The 18,503-nt window shown below is 43.5% G+C and overlaps 2 protein-coding genes and 1 pseudogene across 3 annotated transcripts; 2 read left to right on the top strand and 1 right to left on the bottom strand.

Moving 5' to 3' along the window:
• The first annotated feature begins 3,574 nt into the window (after window positions 1-3,574).
• Window positions 3,575-5,160, top strand: LOC136552735 (F-box only protein 13-like). Its single transcript, XM_066544302.1, has one exon. The coding sequence runs from the start codon at window positions 3,747-3,749 to the stop codon at window positions 4,986-4,988; it is 1,242 nt and encodes a 413-aa protein (XP_066400399.1). The 5' UTR covers window positions 3,575-3,746; the 3' UTR covers window positions 4,989-5,160.
• A 2,237-nt stretch (window positions 5,161-7,397) lies between these two features.
• Window positions 7,398-12,306, bottom strand: LOC136552734 (alanine aminotransferase 2-like). Of its 2 annotated transcripts, none has more exons than XM_066544300.1 (15): window positions 11,954-12,306; window positions 11,545-11,595; window positions 11,186-11,236; window positions 11,030-11,095; window positions 10,879-10,940; window positions 10,214-10,292; window positions 10,031-10,135; window positions 9,770-9,880; window positions 9,354-9,491; window positions 9,077-9,151; window positions 8,844-8,964; window positions 8,582-8,736; window positions 8,430-8,504; window positions 7,994-8,197; window positions 7,398-7,886 (listed from the first exon to the last, which is right to left on the bottom strand). In XM_066544300.1, the coding sequence occupies exons 1-15, from the start codon at window positions 12,155-12,157 to the stop codon at window positions 7,770-7,772; spliced, it is 1,614 nt and encodes a 537-aa protein (XP_066400397.1). In that variant the 5' UTR covers window positions 12,158-12,306; the 3' UTR covers window positions 7,398-7,769. The 2 variants fall into 2 exon arrangements, with proteins under 2 accessions (XP_066400397.1, XP_066400398.1); XM_066544301.1 differs by having other exon boundaries at window positions 7,401-7,886; window positions 10,214-10,287; window positions 11,954-12,091.
• On the top strand, window positions 12,156-16,006 carry LOC136549140 (glycerophosphodiester phosphodiesterase GDPDL4-like; annotated as a pseudogene).
• Window positions 16,007-18,503: the final 2,497 nt, after the last annotated feature.

Here is an 18,503-nt window from a genome sequence, read left to right as displayed (position 1 = left end):
AAGGCAAAGCGCATGTATTGTTTCAAGAAGCTATCAGGTGAAACAAACCATGGAACTAAGCACTTACATGATCATTTGAAGTCGTGTACACTTAGAAAGATGAAGACAACAGGGAACAAGACTTTGTCACAATCCTGTTTGAGGTTTGGTTCCACAGATTCAGGTACCGTTCAAGTTGAAAACTACACATTTGACCAAGAAGTAGCTAGAAAGGAACTTGCTGCAATGATTATTCTACATGAGTATCCTTTGAGCATGGTAGACCATGCTGGTTTTCAGAGATTTGCAAGTGCGCTTTAGCCACTATTCAAGATGGGTACTAGGAATACAATAAGGTTTGTTCCTTAATCCTTACTGTTTGGTCTTGCTGCCATTGTAATTTTCATATTCATTTTTTAATATTCCTTCAAAATTTTCAGAAAGGATATTGTGATGCAATATGAGCTAGAGAGGAAAAAAGCTATTGAATATATGGCTAGTATTGATTCAAGGGTGGCCATAACTACCGACTTGTGGATGTCTGACAACCAGAAAAGGGGCTATATGGCAGTCACATCCCATTTCATCGATGAATCTTGGACTTTGAGAAACATTATCATGAGGTACATCCCCTATAACATGAGGTGCTAGATACATGTTTTATTAGACTGTTCTAGTGTTTCAGACAACACTACAAAACTGTTTTAGCATTTCAAACTACACTGCACAAAGTGCACATAAGCTTTAGTGTTTTAGTGCTCTATTTGTATCTGAACTGCAATTAGAAGATTCTAGTTACACTTGCTGTGAAAGTATAATCTCATGGCTACATCCATGACATATGAAGATCTCATGAATGGTTCTATATATCTTGTTTTGATTGTAGAGAGGGACCGGACATGTGCAGTAGCTGCTGCATTGCCATCACATGGCCTGTTAGGATAGTTACATGACTTGTATTTCTTACATTTGTAGCACTGCAGCTTCGGTCTTCTGAGTTTATTTTGCAAGACAACTAGAATGTAGCTTAAGATTGATATGTTGAACATTGTACTATCTGATCTATGTACAATGTTAAGATATGGTTATATGTATTCTATCTTCCCAATTGTTGGATAATGTGGCTGTACTGATAACATGCTGTCGCATATGGAGCAAAGTGACAGGAGTGTGATCATGTGGCTGTACTGATAACATGCTGTCCCAGTTGTTGTATAGATTGAGGCATATAATATAGATAAAAAAAATATTGTATCTCTGTCGTATCTTTAAGATGTAAGTACTATAGAAATCTGAAGATACTAAAGAAAACATTTTAGAAATTTGAGTATTACGATAACAGAACACATAATATCCTGGACACACATTATCATGAGGTACAATCTAAAATCTGATTACATACGTTGTTACATGTACAAGTTCATCTATGTACCAGCCCCTCACACATCTAAAGTGATTGGTGAAGAACTATACGAGTCCTTGGTTGATTGGAACCTTGATGAGAAGATATCCACAATTACCCTTGACAACTTACAACTAATGATGCGGCCATCCCTTATTGGTGAGGAAGATTAGAAAAAGTAAGCTTATAAATGAAGGGAAACTACTACACATGCGTTGTTGTGCTCATATTCTCAATTTGATTGTTAAGGATGGTCTAGAACATATTAAAACTACTATTGAGAATATCTGTGAAAGTGTGGCTTATTGGACAGCAACACCAAAAAGGATAGAGAAGTTTGAGGAGATAGCTAAGTTTGTTAAGGTTAGTTTGGATCATAAGATAAACATTGACTGCAAGACTAGATGGAATTCAATATTTAAGATGCTTAGTGTTGTAGTCCCCTATAAAGTTGTTTTTATTAGAGCAAGTCGTGTTGATAAGCAATATACATGTTTACCTAGTGAGGAGGAATGGAACTTTGCTGCTGATGTTGTAGAACGGCTTCGAGTGTTCAATGACATAACTTTGTTGTTTTCTGGAACTGAATATGTTACTGCCAACATATACTTTATAAAAATTTGTGAGATTAGGAAGAAAATCAGACAATGGTCAACTTGTGGTAGTACAAAGATTGAAGAGATGTCTGTTAGCATGATAGCCAAATTTGACAAATATTGGTCGGACATCCAAGGATTGATGGGTATTGCAACACTTCTAGATCCTCGTCTCAAAAAAATTGAGCTTGCTGATGTGTTTTGAGTGGCTAACTGGTACAACTGGTTACATTTGTGAAGATAAGGCTGCTGAAATCATAGATATGTTAACTGAATTGATGATTGAATACCATGTGGAAGAAGACTGTGACAATAGCGAATCATCAGCGGCTGCACCAACTGAAGACATGGAGTTCTTATCTTCATTTAGTGCAAGAGTTGCTAGTACAAGGCCATCTGCTGTGTGATTCAAATCAGAACTAGATCGCTACTTAGAAGATGAATTGGTATCTCTGGAAACTAAGGGTTTCAAGGTGCTGGATTGGTGGAAGGTGGCTGGAGTACGTTATCCAACCTTGAGAAGGATAGCAAATGATATTTATGCAATTCCTATCACTACAGTGGCATCTGAATCTGCATTCAGCACTAGTGGGAGAGTACTCAGTGAGCATCGCAGTAGGCTGACTTCAAAAATGATAGAGGCTCTTATGTGCTCACAAGATTGGTTGCGGAACAAGTACAAAAGTATGTCAATTCTCTTCTTTTGTAGTTTGATTCTCTTTACTTTGATTTTATCTAATTGCTGGTTTTTCTTTTTAGTTGACAACAAGGAAAAAGAAGCTGCCACCTTCTGGTCAGAAGCTGCCACCTTCTGGTCTTGCCTCCCAGACATTCAAGAGGGTCTACAGGAACTTGAACTTTGAGCAAAGCAAGTTTGTAATTGATGCTTCCCCTTAGAACATGTCTTGCTCTACAAATTCTGATATCTGAACATGGCATATTGCCATTGCTACTCATCTCAGTCTGTCGTGAAAAACAGAAACTGTGTGTTTGCATTTGTTTGTTGTCTGGAGGTGAGTGAGACATTGCTGCTTCAACAGGAGGTAGGGTACTTACAAGATGGCTACACTCTTCTTCAGTGTTGCAGTGCATCACTTGTTCTAGACTCTTAATTTACAGAAGATATTATTATATGCTATTATTTGTCTAATTTTATGTGCTCTGATTTTCATGTGTGTGAATAAATTATTGACGGGTACAGATGACCCGACGGATATGATTTACCTGGCCGGATATGGGTCTGGGGAAAATTCTCCACCCATAACGAGTATGGATATTCTAACGGTACCAAATTTTTATGACGATGATAAATCTAGAGTGACCATACCCGATGGAGATTTACCCATTGCCATCCTTAGGCTCAACGGCGGACCGAGACGGGGAACAAACGACCTGCAAAGGTGGTGCCTACGCTACACACGCTCGCTTGTGACGCGACGAGTCCACGGCTGCCTCGCCCACCACCACCACCACCACCACCACCTGCTCACGCCGGCCCAAAGCCGCTGCGCCTTTCTCTTTCCCTCCTCCCGTGCTCCGCATGTCAACGCGACGCGAACAAAAAGAGCCCCCCCCCACCCCGCCCCTCCCCCCCCGGTCCATCGCTGCCCTGCCACACAAGGAAGGTTCGTTCCCACCACCGCCGCTCCTCCGCTCCAACCTCCAACCTCCACTAGTGGCTCTTGCTTGGATTCCCTCCGGCCTCCGCTCCGGCTCTGCTGCCAAGCTCTTCTTGAGCCTCCTCCTGCCCGCCCGCCCTTGCGTCGGGCATGGCGGCCACGCTGGACGGAGCTGCCGGAGGCAAGAAGCGCAAGCGCGCGGCGCCCGGCCTCGCCGACCTCCACGACGACATGCTCGAGCGCGTGCTCGCGCGCCTCCCGCCGGCCAGCTACTTCCGCCTCCGTGGCGTCTCCCGCCGGTGGCGAGCCGCGGCGGAGTCCCGCACCTTCCGCGCCGCCTGCGCGCGCATCACGGCACGGGACCCATGGTTCCTCATGCTCGAGGACCCCGACCACCAGGACCAGGACCAGGACGAGCGGCGGCGGCGCCCCGCCGCCGTCTTCGACTCCGCCGAGCGCGCCTGGGCGCCGTGGCGTGGCGCGCCGGGGCCGCTGCAGCCGGTGGCCGCCGCGGGCGGGCTCGTGCTGTACCGCGACCCGGGCACGGGTGGCCTCACGGTGGTCAGCCCGCTCACGGGCGCGTCCCGCGCGCTCCCGCCGCCGCCGGCGCGCGCGGCGGGCGTGCTGCAGGCTGTCGCCATGTACGGCTCGCCGTACCGCGTGGTGCTCATCCTGGGCGAGCTCCCGGACCTGTCCACGGTGGTGTACGACTCGTCTACGAACGCGTGGGGCGACGAGGCGGCGCTGTCGCGGAAACCGGCCGAGGACGCCTCGTCCCGGGAGGAGCGCGTCGCGGAGGACGGCGACGACACGGTCTACTTCCTGAGCAAGTCCGGCGACGTCGTGGCCACCACCATGCAGCGGAGCGCGTCGCGGCAGTACTCGTCCGCCGTGGCTTGCCGCGACGGCGACGCCCTGATCTACTTCCTGAGCCGCTCGGGCACGGTGGTGGCCTGCGACGTGGCGCGCCGCGCGTTCGCGGAGCTGCCCCGGATCCTTCCCGCGTACCACGAGTACTCCATCGACGTGGTGGCGTGCGGCGGCGGCGCCTACGCGGTGGTGCTCTCGGAGTTCCTCGACGCGGCCAGCCTCCGCGTGTGGGAGTTCGCGGGCGGCGCGTGGCGGCAGGTGGCCGCGATGCCGCCGTCCATGTCGCATGCCTTCCGCGGCGCCAAGGCGGACGTGAACTGCGTCGGCCACGGCGCCCGCGTCATGGTCTGCGTCAGCTCCAGCTCCGCCGGCGGCGCCAGCGGCTGCTTCATGTGCGACGTCAGGACCAACCGGTGGGAGGAGCTCCCGCGGCGCGCCGGCGTGGACGTCGCGGACGAGGACGCCGTCACGAGCTTCGTGGCCGCGCTCTCGTTCGAGCCGAGAATGGAGGCTGCCGTCTGAGTCTCATCTCCTGGAGCCTCCGGCATTGCCGGTTTCTTTCCTGCTTAGCTTAGCAGTAGATTGTTTGGCGGCATCCCTTGTGCCTAGTGAGCGTGTGCGTAGTGTGATTCCATGATTGTTCGCGTGTGATTTGAGATGATTTTGTCTTGTGAATCAAATCAACAGGCCTGTCCGTCCGTCGCTTCCATCATTCCATGCGTGTTGTGGCATTGTGCTGCGGATTCTGTCTGACCTCAGGCTGCTGTCGCTTCTTGAGCCTCCTGCCACTGGCACACCGAGCTCTCTCAATCAGTCAATTGAGAGCGCACTTTTCCTTCCTAAATTAGCAAATGCCAGATGCCAGTTGTGTGAGAAATGGATCCGGTTGATGATCCATCCTACTCCTAACCATCATGAATCGGCGGCTTACAATCACCAATGACAACCTATAGTGACCCTGCGAAGTTTGCAGAATCAGGAAGAGCAACGAGAGCAAGAACAAGTGCTAGACACCGGAGGCAAACGCACCAGGCCTGGCCGCCTGGCCTTCATCTCAACATCTCAGATCAGGTGATCAGGCACGCAGAGCTTCTTCAAAAGCTTGGCCACCCTCGGCCCTGCAAGAAAGAAAAGAAGACCCCAGGGGAGTCGAAGAGCCGACGACGGTCTGGACTCTGGAGAAGCGGAGCACCAAGCAACAAACCAGCGGCGGTGCCTTTTCCTTTTTGCGCGCAAGTGCAAGGCCACCATGATGCGGTGCTCGCCCATGCAACAGCGAAAGCGCCCTTCGCTTTGCTTTGGAAGCGGTCTGCTCTGCTCTCCCACTGACGCCGCCCGGCCGGCCCCGTCTCGCCGAGAGACACGGCCTGTAAAGTCAGTCACGGGCACGAGCACAACACAATCCTTGTGGGGATATCGCCGTCTCATCTTGCTGTTCGTTCATGCTCGCCACTGCCTCCCTCTCTTTTACTCTGCTCCATGTGTTCTGTTTGGCCACGAGCCAAGCTCCCAGCTGCGGAGCTGCGTCGCGTTTGCTTTGCGTGGATCACTGTGAACTGATCTGTGGCCGTGCAATGCGAGTGCCTAGTGTGCGTGTGCGTGGCTGCGCGCTGCGTGCTTTTCTTGTGGATTTTTTTGGTTGCTTTGTTTGCTTTGAGGCGTAGTAGTGGTGACTGGTGTGGGTGTGGGTGTGGGTGTGGATGGAGCTAGGGGCTGCTTTGGCAAGTGCAAACAAAGCTCGCCCAAAGCGTGCTTACGCCTTTAGTAGTTGCAGCCTCTCGCGGAGGCCTTTCTTTTCCCTGCCCCGTTTCCGTTCGGGCTTCTTTTAGCCAAGCGTTAGTTACTGCTGTGACCGGTGTAATCCTATGCTGGTGTCCCTGTGACACTTGCACTGACGGACCTACCACCAGCTTCTTTTACACTAGCATTGGTATATCCATACAAGCGATGCTGCCTGCTGCCATGGTGAGCTCTGAATTGTGCCGGATCACTGAATTCGCCATGCATGCGTGGTGCCTGAACTTGTGACTGCTTTGTGTTTGTGGGCAAAACGTGAAGGGGACAGGGAATCATGAGCTCGTGGATGCAATGCAATGGAAATATGATGGAATGGTTGACAATGCGGCGAGGGATTATATTTACTATCATTGCGCTTACATCTGGCAGCCACCGATGCCCGGGAGGGACAGCGAGCAACGCAAAAGCCACAATCCTCGCCTCTGGCGGGTCGCTACAAAGTCTAGAGCTAGCTTATATAGATCAGTTGGTAGAGGGTATTATAGATGTATGCCCAGACTATCCAGGTTCTAACTCATCGTCGAGTCAAATTTTGGTGCCTAGTCTCTTCTTATTGATATTGATATATTACTATAAAATGTCACCTAATTGTTCCAGTTTTTTTTTACAAGTCTAAGCTCTGCGTGCTTAACGTCAACGAGGGGATGGCTACTGGTGTGGTGACCCATTGTTTCCTACGGGTATGCTGAGAATTTTCTTTCCAGTGACTTCCTACGGTTCGTCAGTTAAACAAGTGGTCAATAAAAACACAGTGAATTGTAATGATGTGCGGCTAATCGTGAAGGGTTTTCAGAAGCTAGATGCTTTGTTAAGCAGCACGAGTGCAGTACTGAAGCAGGCAAAGCTAATCCAGGCTGGGCTGAGGCGCTTTGGGCCCATCAGTGCAGGTGTCCGATGGACCACCTACACAAGGCTCTACTTAACCCTGGTATTGGACATATCCTGGCTGAAGCGAACATGCAATGCAATTGAAAACAATTTGCTCAAACTCTCTATGAAAGTGTTATTTTGTACAGGATCTCCACTCCCTGCATTAGTCATATCTGGGACAATGGTAGTAGATGCAAGTTCGACACTCCTACTGGTGTCTTTACCTGTAGCAATGTCAAATGAGCAGAAGCAGAGCAGTCAGCTAGTCACCAAACAGATCACCTGGACAATAAAGATTCTCCGCGACACAAGGCAGAATTTCAGGATGCGCCGAGACATTTCAGCTTGACCTCAAAATTCGGGTATGTTTGTACACATCAGGGCTCAGAACCTAGCCTAAATACACTTCTCACAAGGCAAACAGAAGCATGGAATTGCAGTGCCCGAGATTCTGTAAGGTTTCATAGGATCTGCCTGTAACAGAAGTTAGGATGGTGTTTGCCTGTAGCATCCATAGGACGATGAGGGGCGGTCACCAATTGACAACCTTATTATTTCAACAGAAAAATTACAGGATGCCCTCTGGCAGAAAACTAATGGTATACCAAGATTGAGATGGACGCCAGTGATGGATACTCAATCACGGAATTCATCCATAAACTTCTCGTGAAACTCCTTGAACCTAGATATTATTGCAGGTATTTTGTCCTCCTGCGGCAGTATCGTGCATCTGAAGTGCCATGTTCCAGGGACCTTCACAGTATCACAAAGTTAAAATCCAACAAAACGATGTCTCAGTACAAAGCTTAATGATGCTTTGAAACGACAAGGACTTTCACGAGACTTTTGAGATTACCAACCTGTCCAAAACCAGAACCAGGGACGACAACAATCCCAGTGGCTTCTAGTAGGCGTTTAGCATAGTATGCATCTGGGGCAGTGCCAGCTGCTTGGGCAGCTCCGATCGCCTTCTGGGGTAAATGAAGGCGTGGGAACAGATACATTGCACCTTCGGCTTTATTGCATGTAATACCTTCTAAACTATTGAATGCTTCTTCTAAAGCCTGTGACAAATAAGAATATGTAACAATAAGATGGTGCTTAAAATATTCAGGGGGAAAAATCTTTAAGTTGTTGCATATGTTAACGGACTACTCGACCAGGGGTAGCTTTTATTATTATTGATATTTTTGTATTAGGTCTCTAAACATGGAAGGGAAAAAGTAATACATTGAGACTTGCACTTTCAGCCTGGTACAATCAATCAATCTTAGAATGGGCAGAAGTAGCACAAACCTTTGCACGCCGAGCCAATGATGAAAGGATATCATCCCTCTCTAACATGAAGGATTCAAAGGATTCATCCCCAGCCTGTGGAGGTACAAAATATCTTAGTTACTGCCATCATTGTTGTACTTAAGAGTGTCCTATAAGCATCCTACACTGACCTTTGGTGGGTTCATTACAAGGCTAGCAAGAATTTGCCCTGAAACATTGGAGCATAGATTTATTGATGCCACCTTGTAAATTTGTTCCCGTACTTCAGGACTGAATCCAGTTATCTCCATATAACCACCTCGTTTTCCACATTCTCCGTAGTAGCCTAGCAGCGGTGCAGCACAAAGAGCAAGTTTTACAAAAAAAAAACTAGGAGAGGCAAACAGAATAGGACTATAGAGCATAGAACCACCTGAGTTTGATTTTGACTACCTTTAGAAACCGACTGGAATGATACCAAAGGAAGATCATCATCAGTGTATCCCAGTGATCGTGCAATTTTTTTGAATGAGTGGAATTGCTTATCTTCAACATATATATTTTCTTGGTAAACCTAGAGGGGATATGGATAAATAAATGGTGTTAGTAGACATACCATGTTTAAGTGTGTGAACAGCTCATGGGTATTGTTATGGTGAAAACCTCAAACACAAGTTCCGACTCACCTCATCTGCGAGAAGAACAAGTCCATCATTCTTGCAGAATTCGACAATTTTCTTTTGGTTTTCCTCAGCAAGAACCTACCAAGATCATAATTCTTGTAAAAAATGGGATAGGATGCCATTATTTGTCTTATAGGTAATTTTTTTTTATCTCGGCACCTCGCATAATATTACATGATGTTAAAATTTTAATCCGCAATGCCTTATGAGGTATATTTTTCCTAATGAGAACCATGCAAGATCTGTCATTTTTGCATGTAACAATTAGACAAATAATTACCTGTCCTGTTGGATTTCCTGGATTTATGACAACAAGCGCCCTGACAGTGATGCCCTTAGATCGAGCCTCTTCCAGTTGTTTCTTCAGCTCATCAACCTCGAGTCCCCACCCTGCCTCTTCATCAAGAAAATAAGGAACCTGAAAGAAAATTTGTTCACAAATCAAATTGTCAGACATACAGATCATATTACTGCAGGTTTGCTATGTTAGTAGCATATAACAGCAGTCATACATACAAACCAATTTTGACTGGTGATGATAGATTCACTAATCATTATGAAATGACTTTTACTGAACTCAGTGAATTATATGAAAGATTTAACTCAAATTATTGCCTAAAACTGCAAGTTGAGATGACATTGATCTGATTCAACAAGCAATAACAAGCAGCATAGAAGCATTGTCACAGAACATACAAGGGAACCACCGTGAAGAGCAATTGATGCAGAGTACAGTGGGTACTGTGGAATAGGGCAGAGAATGCCATCCTTCTCAGAACTTATCAACAACTGCATCATCATGTGCACCTAGTTGAAAAAAGAAATCACACTATATCAGTAACAAGGGCAAGCTTTTGTCCATATGTACAGTCAGCCGATTACAGCTAGTCAGATGAATAAGCTCTTATTCCACATAAATGGACTACCACTGATCAAAACAAGATATATAGTACATACTGCTGGGCTTGCTCCATCTGTTAGGAAGATGTTATCTCCGCTTGCATGAAACCCATCACGGGTAGCAATTCCAGCAGCAATTTCATCACGTAAACCTTTTACACCCTGAAATAGAGAGCAACATGGGTGATCAAGCTCATCCAATCATAACAGCATTCATCCAAGAGTGCATTATATATGTACCTGACTATGGCTATATGCTCCTGTCGCTCTACCTGGTATCTTCTCTATAATTTGCCATGCTCTCTCTATAGCATCTGAACTGTATGAAAACATAAATATAAATCAACATTCTAGGCCCCAAAACAAATTGTATGTAGTTAGCCACCCACCTAGCACCTAAATGATCAGTTTAGTGACTAGGAAAGCTGTTTAAAACTAAATGTGTCAATATGCAAATGTTCCTACAGATTCAAAGGGTTTAAGAGAAAGCTCAAGTGCATGTGACAAGACACTATAGATGACAGTTTCTACAGATTCAAAGGGTTTGGAAATTTCAGAACTAACTTATACCTGCTCGAGAAATTGAGTTCTCATTTCTCATGAGCCACAACATCATGAGTGCACCACGACAGAAAAGGTTCCTAAAAGATTAAGCAACTAATTTTGTCCCCAAAACATGAGCAGGCAGATAAATGGTTATGCTGAGCAGTTACTAAACTTCTTATACTTGTCTCTTACATACTGACATAGCTCTAAAAACAGTTACAAATGACTGAGACAGAAAGTTGGTTCTTGTCATTTTAGATTATTACTAGGCGTGTGGCCTAGCATATAGTATTGAAGTCAACTAACCAATTTAGCATTGATTTACTTGTGCTTATCTAATATTGAATTCTTGCATGTACCTGTACAAAGCATGAGTTTCACTTTTGTCCAGGAGAGCCGGATGATCACATAAAGAGAGAACCTGAAAAGCCAACATGAGCTAGTAAGCAACCATGAACATTCCATTGGTAGTTGCATCGAATAACCAAAATACAAGGAACAGAAACTCACTTCTCTGAAATAGGTAACTGGTTGTTGTCCAAGTGATTGGGGATTTCCAATATTACAGTAGAGTATCTGCCATTAAAATAAATAGATGTAACAAACTCCATTGACCATCGGAAACAATAAGTGCAGAGATGCAGTTCATGGGATCCAAATACAAACCTCGTCGAAAGGAAGTGATTCTGGATTTTTCTGCAATTCCTGTTGTAAATTCTGCAGAAGGAAATCAAGATCATAAACCGAGTCCAGCAGAGTCATATTAAAAACTATTCAAGATAGTGCAGTCCTCTTTCATATAAGAAACATAAGGTCATATCATGTCGGCATCAGCATATACACCATCAACTTCCACCCCAACCCTGGAATAAGTTCCTTGTTTCTCCCGACATGAAGTAGCATGGAGTAGCAGTTGATTTGTTTTTGAATTAAGACCGTGGGGTAGCAATAAACATCTCCAAGTTACTCGAGACAGCAAAATTTACTATCGATTATCATTTTTTTCAGTTTCATATTTGACGTACCTGAGCATGTGTAACAATCTCTCCCCGAACTGCATATTCACACTTCAAGACCTGAAGAAACATAACAAATCACATCCATTCAGGGTTATACAATTTGCAGGTTAAAGCAACGATGCATTGTAGAATTCGCATTACTACTGACCCCTCCCAATAGTGCTCAGAAGTAAGCTTTTTACTTCGATCTCTTACATGGACGGACACTGAACACCCAACAGTTTTTTTTTATCAAAACTCCCAACAGTCACAGTACGAACAGAACAGAGCAACCCAACTAATAAAAGCAGCAACACGCTTTCAACACACTCTAACAGAGATCGAAACTTTCAATCGCCCCGCTAATCGATCACAGAACAGAGCAACCCAAACTAGCTAAACAGAGGAATCAAAGAAGGGAGCACACAAGCGGCACCTTGGGGTTGATGGTGTCGAGTGACACTGGCGGCGCGCCCGCGGCCGCCGTGGACATGGCGGCCGCCATAGCCGCCGCCCCCACCGGGTAGGCTGGATGACGCGGCGCCGGAGGGTGAGGCGACGGCGCTGCTGATCTGGACGCTGCGCCGCGCAGGGACGCGGCCACCGCGCGGCGCGCCCTGTCGGCTGCGAAGCGGCGCATGGCGGCAGCGGCGATGCGATGCGATGCGGCGCGGGCGATGCAGGGATGGCGACCGAAGACGGCGCTCAGGCGGGGGCGTGATGGCGTGATGCTGATAAGTGGGATTAGGGAGGAAGGCCAAGTGTGAATTTTCTATCTCACCGCGGCTTCCGTTTTTCCTATTTTGTTCGAGCGGGTTTTGCGTTCTCGGCAAGAAAGAAACGAGGCGCTCCCGGTTGAATTTTGCTTGACCAAAAAGGCAAGGCGCGATCTACATTTGTCAGGCTTAAAAAGATTTATTTCTTGGAAAGAAGTACTAAAGATTCATTTTTTAGAAGAAGTGTATTTTTCATAGTAGATCTATATGGAGATATAAAGGATTTCTTAAAAAAAAAGACCATCTACACACATTTAACTATCATCACAAGTTCGATTTGTCATTTTTAATAAAAAAAACTAGTTTTTTAGACTCCTAAGACTTTTGAAACCATTCAGTTTGAATAGTTTTGAAACACATGTGGCGCCACGTCAGTTCAGGAAGATCTAGACTTTATAAAAAATAATAGTATCTTTTCAAAAAAAATTATCCAAATATTTTCTAAAATAAATATGCATTTAAAAATACTAAAATCTGATTTAATATTAGTAAATTGATACGAAATGTTTGAACTTGGAAAAATATAAAACCAATTTCATATTTTCTCTAAAATAACGCTCAATGCTTTTTCTGAACTGGGCGCCATAATATAGAACTTAACAGCCTGTTCGCTTACTCGTAAATGATCGTAAATTTCCAGTCAGAAACAGTATTTTTCTCTCATACTAAATCAACCAGCAGTAAATAATCCACGATTATTTACGGCCTCCCGAACAGGCTGATGAAGTTTGGTATCCGAGACCGCCCAAACCCTTTCTGCTCAATCATATCCTCTCGGTTCATGTGTAGACCAAAAGTAGTACAATAGCTAATCGACAGACGACAAATTAAATAAAGCTCGATTCCTGAAACGACCAAAGGTAGTATAGTAAGAGCCCGTTTGAGGGGCTTCCCCCGGTTCTGGCTCCTGGCTCCGACACTGTAGCAGTACATACTTGTTCTAGAATGTTCATTCAGGCCACCTCTCTTTCGCTGACGATTTAGGTGCTTTGTTTTCTAAGACCTTAGTAGCAATTTGGTTATTGCTTCTGCAAATTCCAGAATTCAGCTTCGGTTCTCTCCTGTCATGTGGGTTCAAGTTCAGATTTGTCTATGTCATTCATGAGTTGAAATGAACCTGGTATTTCATCAAAAAGAAAAAAATTCAACCTGGTAAAATTAATCGAGTGGTTATCTGAGCTGATATATATTCTCTGATGGGAAACCACGGCAACAATTATGAGCATCTGTTCTTTCTCCAGGCGCCGCTCCACTTGTGGTCGCCAAAGGTGGATTTTCGGGAGTGTTTCCAGATTCCAGCCAAGGTGGTGTGACGTCCAACTAACAAAGGATGGTGTTGGAGTCTGCCTTCGGGATATAAATATGAAAAACTGCACCACTGTCGACCAAGCGTACCTATGTCATCGATGGCGTGCGCAAAACTGGATGGTTTGTTTTAGACTTCACCATTGCTGAGCTTCAGTCTGTTTTTCGTGAGTACAACGATACCACTGCAACTATTCCGTTTAAATCGATTCCATCATTGCATTTTTTTGCATAATCTCTGTACATCTCACTATCTCAGATGTGTAGTAAGTACAAACTAATTAATAGCTTGGAAAACACCAAATAGATGCACCGCCAAGTTTATGAGTCTTGAAAATCATAACAGAATATCATGTTCTGTTTCGTTTTATTTTTGTTATATGTAACTAGTTTTACATTATGGACATCTTGAATTGTTTGCGTTGACATTATTACTACTATTATTTTTATCCTTGTTTGCTCAAAGCATTTCTACGATTATGTGCTTTTTATGGCCTACAAATTTATTTTAATGAAGTAAGCTATACTTCTTATCTTAACTGATTATCTACTTTATTGAGCAGTGACACAAGCAATTTGGTCTCGCACTGAGAGATTCGACGGCATCTATCCTATCGTCAGTGTTACTGACTTTCGGTCCCTTGTCATGCCATCTCCTGTTTGGTTGAATGTACAGGTTGAATTGTTATTTTTGGAACTTAACAAGAATTTACTGTTGCTAGTGTTATACTACCTTCAAAAGCTAATTTTGTTTCCATATGTATAGCATGACATCTTCTACAAACAACGTGGTTTGGACATGAGGAACTACATACTTTCAATCAAAAAGCGTGTATCCATGGATTATATCTCATCACCTGAACTGGGCTTCCTCAAAAATATATCTGGAAGAGTTGGCCGCAAAACAAAGCTTGTGTTTAGATTTCTTGATAAAGCCCTCTTAGATCATTCTATAAACCAAACATATGGTTCACTGTCAAGTAACCTAAAGTTTATTAAGTCTATTGCATCTGGCATAATAGTCCCTAAGAGTTACATTTGGCCGGTGACAAAGGATAACTATCTACTGCCATCCACATCAATTGTCTCAGAAGCCCACAATGCAGGGCTAGAAATATATGCCTCTGATTTTGCCAATGATAGAATTATTCCCTATAACTACAGCTATGATCCGTTGGCAGAATACCTGAACTTTATCAATGGTGGTGGCTTCTCTGTTGATGGTGTATTGTCAGAGCACCCAATTACTGCATCAGAGGCAATTGGTAAGCTACTAAGTTTTGCATTAGTACATGTTAAAGATCCAGCTACTCTATTGTTATCGATTCCCACCTTTTCAGCCTATGAACTACGTCCTCTGTTCTCCTATGAACAATATTTTGGATTTTCACGTTTACTAAGTAAAAGGCATAATATTACAATCCTCCATTGGAACTTGTCTTCTAACGCCTCATGTTGATATTAGATTGTTTTGTTCCCTCATCCCCCATTTAGTCTTATAGTGTTCACTGTCCAATGATGAAATATTTTATTATTGTAGGGTTTAAAATAACTTTACCGTATTTTAAGATATGTCTGTGCCCATCGCAGAAACATAGTGTGATGTTTAGTTGTTTTTATGAACAAATAAGTGACATATATTTTTAATGCATTTGAATCTCCTTATCTGCAGGTTGTTTTACCAAACTGAATTCAAATAAGAATGATCATGGTACGTATCGTATGGGAGTAAGGCCTACTTAGTAATTGTACCGTGATGGTTGGATGTCTTCTATTTCTATTCAGTTTAATTATTTGTAGTTCTTTTTTGCAGGGGAACCCTTAGTTATCTCACATAATGGTGCTAGTGGAGACTACCCGGACTGTACAGACCTGGCCTACCACAGTGCAATTGATGATGGCGCAGATTTCATTGATTGTCCTGTTCAAGTGACAAGTGACGGAATTCTTATGTGCATGAGTTCCATTAACCTGCTTGACACCACGAATGTTCAGAGAACAACTTACACCTCTCTTGTTTCTGTTGTTCGGGAAATTCAGCCTCAACCAGGAATCTTCACATTCAACCTCACTTGGGCCGATATTAACAGTAATGCTTTAAAACGTGAGTTTGTTTTGTAGCATTATAACATTACAAATACATGAATAGCTCACAAAAGGCACAAACTTATAATTAGCCTTTTGACTGGCCCTTTATATACAGCCAAAATATCTTCCCCAGTAAGTGGTTATTCTCTTGTAAGGAACCCAAGGTACACAAATCAAGGAAAGTTTTTGAAGTTATCTGACTTTCTAGCAATCGCAATGGATAAGGACTTGTCTGGTGTCATGATCATCATTGAGGTGATACTTTCGCGCGAAGTTTTGCTTATTTGTTATGATCTCAGAGAATTGAACTTTCCACCTGATTTTTGTCTCTCTATTATGAATTTGTGACACCTGCCCATTTCGTTCAAAAAAAGTAGGAAAAAGTCTACTTCACCCCCCCCACCTTTCATACTTGGTCTACTTCACCCCCTCAACTATGAAACCGTCTGTTTTACCCCCTCAACTTTTCAAAACCGTCTATTTTACCCCCTAGGCGGTTTTCAGAGGTGGTTTTGCTACAGCAACAGCGGGTTTGCTACAGTAACAGCGGGGTTACTACAGTGTCGACGGTTTTGAATTTTCTTTTTTAAATTTATTTTTGGTGAATTTTTGAAAAATCATAGTAAATCATAGAAAAATCATAAAATGAAAAATCTAATTTTATTGGACTCCACATGAGTAGATCTGCACAATGAATATATAATACAGTATGCTTTAGTACAAATTTTTTTTTGTAGCTTTAGATTAATTGGAAAATCCAATTTTGTCTGTAATTAATTAGAATTTATCTATAACTAAGTTATACATAGTCCAAAGAGTACGAAATTTTTACTATAGTTCAAGCATACAATAATTAGCGTAGCATAAAAATTTCACCACAATTGGACCATAGAAGCTGCAGCTATGAATTATTCCAATTAATTTCAAAACTGTCGACACTGTAGCAAAACCGCCTCTGAAAACCGTCCAGGGGGTAAAATAGACGGTTTTGGAAAGTTGAGGGGTAAAACAGACGGTTTCATAGTTGAGGGGGTAAAGTAGACCAAGTATGAAAGGTGGGGGGTGAAGTAGACTTTTTCCTATGTTTATTTAACTACTTTATTTTGGAAAATAGAATTAATAAAGGAAGTTTTAGATATAAAAATATTTTTCTAGATCTAATTGATGCTTTTAGATTTTTTTCTAGATCTGATCGATGCATGTGTGATCTATTAGATGTAGTAATTTAATTACATAAGGCCCCTTTGAAATGCATGAATTTTACAGGACCCGTTCATTTTCACTGGAAAAATGCAGGAAACAGGAATTCTCCCGCAATCCAAAGGGGGCTTAATATTTTAAAAAATAGGATAAATATAAGAGATTTTTTAGATATAAAAATCTTTTTTTTCTAGATCTGATTGATACATGTGGATGTAGTAAATCTTTTTATTTTAACTTTGGATATAATATAATTTAATTAGTATAAACTATCTTTTTTTTATGTAAGTCACCCATGCTGCACATAGGTGCCCAACGTGCGTATGTGCCCAGTGCAACGAACATAAAACTTTACTCGGTCGGTCCCAAATTAATTGTCGTTTTTAATTTCCGTGCTGTAAATTTAACTCGATTTATAGAAAATATGTGCAATATTTGTATCTCTAAATAAATTTGTTAAAAAACTAGATTCAAATATCTTTTCGATGATACTAATTATGTAACATAAATATTAATATTTTTAATAATATATTTAGTGAAAGTTATTTCTCGGAAAACGAAAATAATAGTTATTTTGGGACGGAGGAAGTAAATCCGTACATGAAATTTTGCCTAGGCACTTTACGTTCTCAGTATACGTTTTTTTAAGATAAAGAAATATAACAACGGAAGTGCTAGCACGTCCGGATGCCTGCGCTGCACTCCGTTTCATGTGCGCGCGCCTGCACTCGATGCCCCGCGCTTGCGCCAGCACGGCTTTGCCCGCGCCTGTGTTTTCGCGCGCTCATGCGGGGCCTGCGCCCCCTGGACGTCGCCCATACCATTTCCCACGCGCATCCTATGCGCGACACCCGATCTACTTTTGAAACATCCAGATGTAACAACTGCAACATACGTCTAAAGATAAATGAAACACTTAAACATGCTTTTTGAAACACTTGCAAAAAAACACATAAAGAAATACTTGAAAACCATTGCAAACATACGCAACATCTATTTAAAACACGTGCAACGTACAGATAAACACACTTGCAACATGCGTCTGAAACACAGATGAAACATTGGGGACAGAAGCTTACAACATACGTGTACAAACATTGTAACATATGCAACATCTCGATCTATTTTTGCAACATCCATTTAAAACAGTTATAACATATCTCTAAAATATTTGAAACACTTAAAATAAGTGCTTGCAACATGTGTTTTTAAGCGCAACATCTGCTTATTGTTTTGACAAATGTAGGCGTCGAAGTGAAGCTCGATGCCGCGGAGCAGGACCGTACATTAGCAGGTGTAAAATGTGCGACTGTTTGGAGCCTCCAAAATTATAGAGCCTCCAAATTTACACATGACACTAAGTAGTAAGACGTAGCAATTAATTAACAGCCAGGCCTGTAATCAATAATTTGTTAATTGGAGTTGGCCCAACGTAAGGCCCATGGCCATCCGCCATGCCTAGCCCACCAGACTGCTTGGGTAACTCCTTGGCTTCCCCACACGAATAGATTGGCCGGCGCCGCTGCTAGACGTTGGCAGTTCGGCACCGCGGCGACCGCGCAACCATTGCCAAGACGCCAAGCCGTCATCCGCCGAGAGCCAACACGTCGGCAGCTC

This window comes from Miscanthus floridulus, chromosome 4, assembly GCF_019320115.1.
Source record: "Miscanthus floridulus cultivar M001 chromosome 4, ASM1932011v1, whole genome shotgun sequence".
NCBI classification, from domain to species: Eukaryota; Viridiplantae; Streptophyta; class Magnoliopsida; order Poales; family Poaceae; genus Miscanthus; species Miscanthus floridulus.
The sequence above is the reverse complement of the archived record's forward strand: the minus strand, read 5'-3'. Positions and strand labels throughout refer to the sequence as shown.

Coding starts and splice junctions, on each gene's coding strand:
- LOC136552734 (XM_066544300.1), bottom strand. CDS start 12,157: ATGCGCCGCTTCGCAGCCGACAGGGCGCGCCGCGCGGTGGCCGCGTCC. Junction 11,237..11,544: donor AGATTGTTACACATGCTCAG/GTACGTCAAATA, acceptor TTCCTTCTGCAG/AATTTACAACAGGAATTGCA. Junction 7,887..7,993: donor CTGGTTCTGGTTTTGGACAG/GTTGGTAATCTC, acceptor GATACTGTGAAG/GTCCCTGGAACATGGCACTT.
- LOC136552735 (XM_066544302.1), top strand. CDS start 3,747: ATGGCGGCCACGCTGGACGGAGCTGCCGGAGGCAAGAAGCGCAAGCGC.